The 3,438-nt window shown below is 47.5% G+C and overlaps 1 protein-coding gene across 1 annotated transcript; it reads right to left on the bottom strand.

Moving 5' to 3' along the window:
• Positions 1-395: 395 nt before the first annotated feature.
• Positions 396-1,256, bottom strand: LOC131290890 (coactosin-like protein). Its single transcript, XM_058320076.1, has 2 exons — positions 933-1,256; positions 396-851 (listed from the first exon to the last, which is right to left on the bottom strand). Exons 1-2 carry the CDS (start codon positions 1,254-1,256, stop codon positions 735-737), a joined length of 441 nt encoding a protein of 146 aa, XP_058176059.1. The 3' UTR covers positions 396-734.
• Positions 1,257-3,438: the final 2,182 nt, after the last annotated feature.

Below are 3,438 nucleotides of genomic sequence, written 5' to 3'. Positions count from 1 at the left end.
GTGCAGTTCATCGATGCGGTAAACCACATTTGTTCTTTTTTAGTATAAAGAAAAGGTTCTTCGCAGGTTTCATTCACCGTAAACCGGGACTGATTGCTGCCAAAGAAACTCCGATATGTCTCTTAAAACGAATACCATCGCTAAGGACATGTTTTTTTGGTGGCCCTTCCGAACACGATCCGGTTACGATCGGAAAGTCATCGGAACTGCAGAGAAATTTGATTTAATGCGTCCAACTTGAACAAGACGTTTGTTTGACCCTTGTATTGATTAACCTGACCAATTAATGAAATATTAAAGATGCAAAACCGAATGTGAAACCAGTAGTGCACAGTTTGGCGAAGACGAGAAAAAAAACACACATAACATTAACATAACGCTTATAGAACGGCTTGGTATATATTCGGGCGTGGGCAGCAGTAGAAAAAATGTCGAGCCGGAAACTTCCTCGACATAGGTTCGTGTGTTGCCGAATGTTTGTTAAATAAGTGAAAGTTCAAGCGCGATCGCACTACATGCTAAAGGGTTGGTAGATTGTGTTTGGATCGGGCCGCGGGGAAACACAGGGATAAAAGGTGGTGATCAATGTGGGGCAACCAGCGACTAATTCGTTTCGTTTGCTCTTTTCCGCTTGCTCTGACTACGTTGCTCCGCTCAGTAAAAGTGGTCATGTGCTTCCTTCCGCTGCGTGCTCGTTGACGTTCCCCGCGGTGCCCGATTCATCCCTTCCTGGCTTATGCATCCCGCACACCGGTGCCATAGTTGGCACCACCAGCCTTGTTAAGGTGGGCCTTGAACATTTCTAAGTCCAGATCGGCACTCGTTTCCACCTGCAGCTCGACGGCAAAATTCTACGGTAAAAAAAAACAAAAAAATGATTGTAATGGTTTCGACGATTCGGAAACACAGCAGCTTGGCGCGGGCACACTTACGTTGATGACATCCTTGATGATCGATTTATCGGTAGACATCTTCGCGCGCTGCATGACGCCAACCTCCGGGCCGATCCAGGTGAGGAACAGGAACTTGCTGCGCTTCGACATCTCGTCACCCATCTGCATCCGGATGTAACCGAACGCGCGCTCGTCATCCTGAAACTCGCTGCAGAACTCCTCGAAGCCTTGGCCCTTCGCCGAGCAGACGATCTTTAGCCCGTCGAACTTGAACACGGCCCATTCGTAGTCGTTCAGGTTCGAGCGCACGTCCTCATACGCCTCCCGGATCGCATCCTTATCAAGCGATGTTGGCAGTGCCATCTGAAACGAATCGGGAAACGAAACGTTAAATATTGGAACAACTTTGGCACGGCAATCCGGTAACGATAAACGAGAATCAAGATGTTTATCCACATTCCAAGAAGAACTACGACTAAGGATATTCATAAAACTGTAGTCTTGGTAGAAATTCGGAATAGCTGAATGTGGAAATATTAAAACCTATTCCAAAACACTGCAGGACGTATTTGAAGTAGAGGCTAGAGCCTTAACCATTAGGTAGGAGATGTTATGGAAGTACCTTAGTATTCGACTGGACCAACACTCAGGAAGCAGTCTACAGAGAGAGCTACGAGCATTAGAGCTGAGTCTTGAGAATCATTCGATGACGATCCAGAAATCTTTAGAAATTAGAATCTCTAGATACCGACGAATCTCCAAACATTCATGATTTATGATTCGCCAAAGATTCGTGAATCTCCAGGTATGGATGGATCAATGTAGATGCCTCTGACTGTGTGCAGTAGTAGTTCATGAATCGTGCATTCATGGAATGAAGCGTCCCTTAGCGGGATCTTTCGTAATATCGTACACGCTGCTAGAGGCTACCGTGTTCCGGGTGTTCCGGGAGTTGCGTACAAAAGTGAATTGCACCTTGCCTACAGCGATGGTGGTGGCGGCCGTCCACATATTGCGTGCACCTTACACATTCGCAACTCTCCACGGCAAACCTTTCTCTATTGTTTTCATTGTTTAACCTTCACATTCCATCATAGGAAAGAAAAACCCTTCCCTTTCCCTCGCTCCCTCGGTTGCACCCAAATGGCCGGTACAGTTCGTTCTGCAAAAGGGTACGGTTGTTGTTTTAACAGCTGCGCCTCTGCATGGTTCGGGCCAATATTCGCTCGCTCATTTTTAAACCGACGTATACGTTTGGTTTCGCTTTCTTGCTTTTTCCGCACAGCCTACTATGCAGCTATGTGTTTATAATTAGCCGACTAATGCATTTCCCTCGGAAGGGTGCGCGGGTTGATGTTCGCATACCAGAAAGGGCTCCACACCCACACTGGAACGGCAACACACAGGGGGGAAGCGCCGCACGTATACGCGCGCTTGGACGCCGGCCTAGACACTCCTGTGTAGGGCGCAATGCCCGAGCTGTATGGGCTGTTTTCCTTGTTTTCTAAACGTCTGCAGCACTTCCACCATGGAAATATGGTCTGCTTCCCGCCGGCAGTCACATACCTGCGAGCGGCTACAAGTGTAGCAAACGCAAACCGCAATCTTTTGATTGGTTTCGACAAACTCAACGACTCGGTATGGGCGTGTTACAACAAATCATGTGGTACGAGCTGGAGGGACGCAAGAGGGTAGTAACGATGAAGATGTTCAGACAGTAGAAACACTATTTGGAGGGTCTCTTAATCATGTCCTGGTGCATTGATGTGCAAATAGCGCAATTAAATCAAATCTATAGAGCTTCCTTGTTGCTGAGGGGTGGGATATGTTGGTTGTTGTTTTAGGTCTCAGGATTCGAGGAATCAAAATGTGTAGGTTTTGCACAACAATAGCCATCTTGTCTACGGACTAAACAGTTTTTTTTAAAGCTGAATGATTAATTTATCATGCTCATATCGATGAACCTTAAATGGCTCTGAAATCAGAACGCCGAGTGACACAAACATACACAGTAGCAAAGGGTTGGCTGTGTTGAACAAATAGTTTGGCGAAAGTAGGCAAGTGCAAAACCGGTTCTGCATCCTTCCACTGGACAAGCATAAACCGGGAAGATCATTCCCCTTCAGCACAGCTTCCATACAACGAAGGCTTGTATCGGTCTGCCTGATTAGCTGGCGGGTGTTTCCTGAGACTTTTTCTCATCGTCAAGACAGGTAGGAAACGGTTTTACCACTTCTAAATACCGACCGACCGGTGGCTGCGTCATTGTTGTTATCATTAATGTGGATTGCGAACATGCGTTAAACGGATTGCTGACACCGAACGGGCTTTAGACCGACAGATACCGGATTGGCAGAATGTGGCAAACCTGGTTCCGTATTCCCCCCCCCCCTCGGAGACGAATCCAAATAGGTCAAAAACAAGAAACACACACGCGGAGAAGGCAGACGATGCGCTAGTTATCGTGGCAGACCGTCCTTGTGCGAATGCGCCCGTTCCGTCCCGTCCTTCGGCGGGAGCAGCAGCTGACCTATTCCGGTTATCG

The sequence above is a fragment of the Anopheles ziemanni genome, chromosome X (assembly GCF_943734765.1).
Source record: "Anopheles ziemanni chromosome X, idAnoZiCoDA_A2_x.2, whole genome shotgun sequence".
In the NCBI taxonomy this organism is placed as follows: Eukaryota; Metazoa; Arthropoda; class Insecta; order Diptera; family Culicidae; genus Anopheles; species Anopheles ziemanni.
The sequence above is the reverse complement of the archived record's forward strand: the minus strand, read 5'-3'. Positions and strand labels throughout refer to the sequence as shown.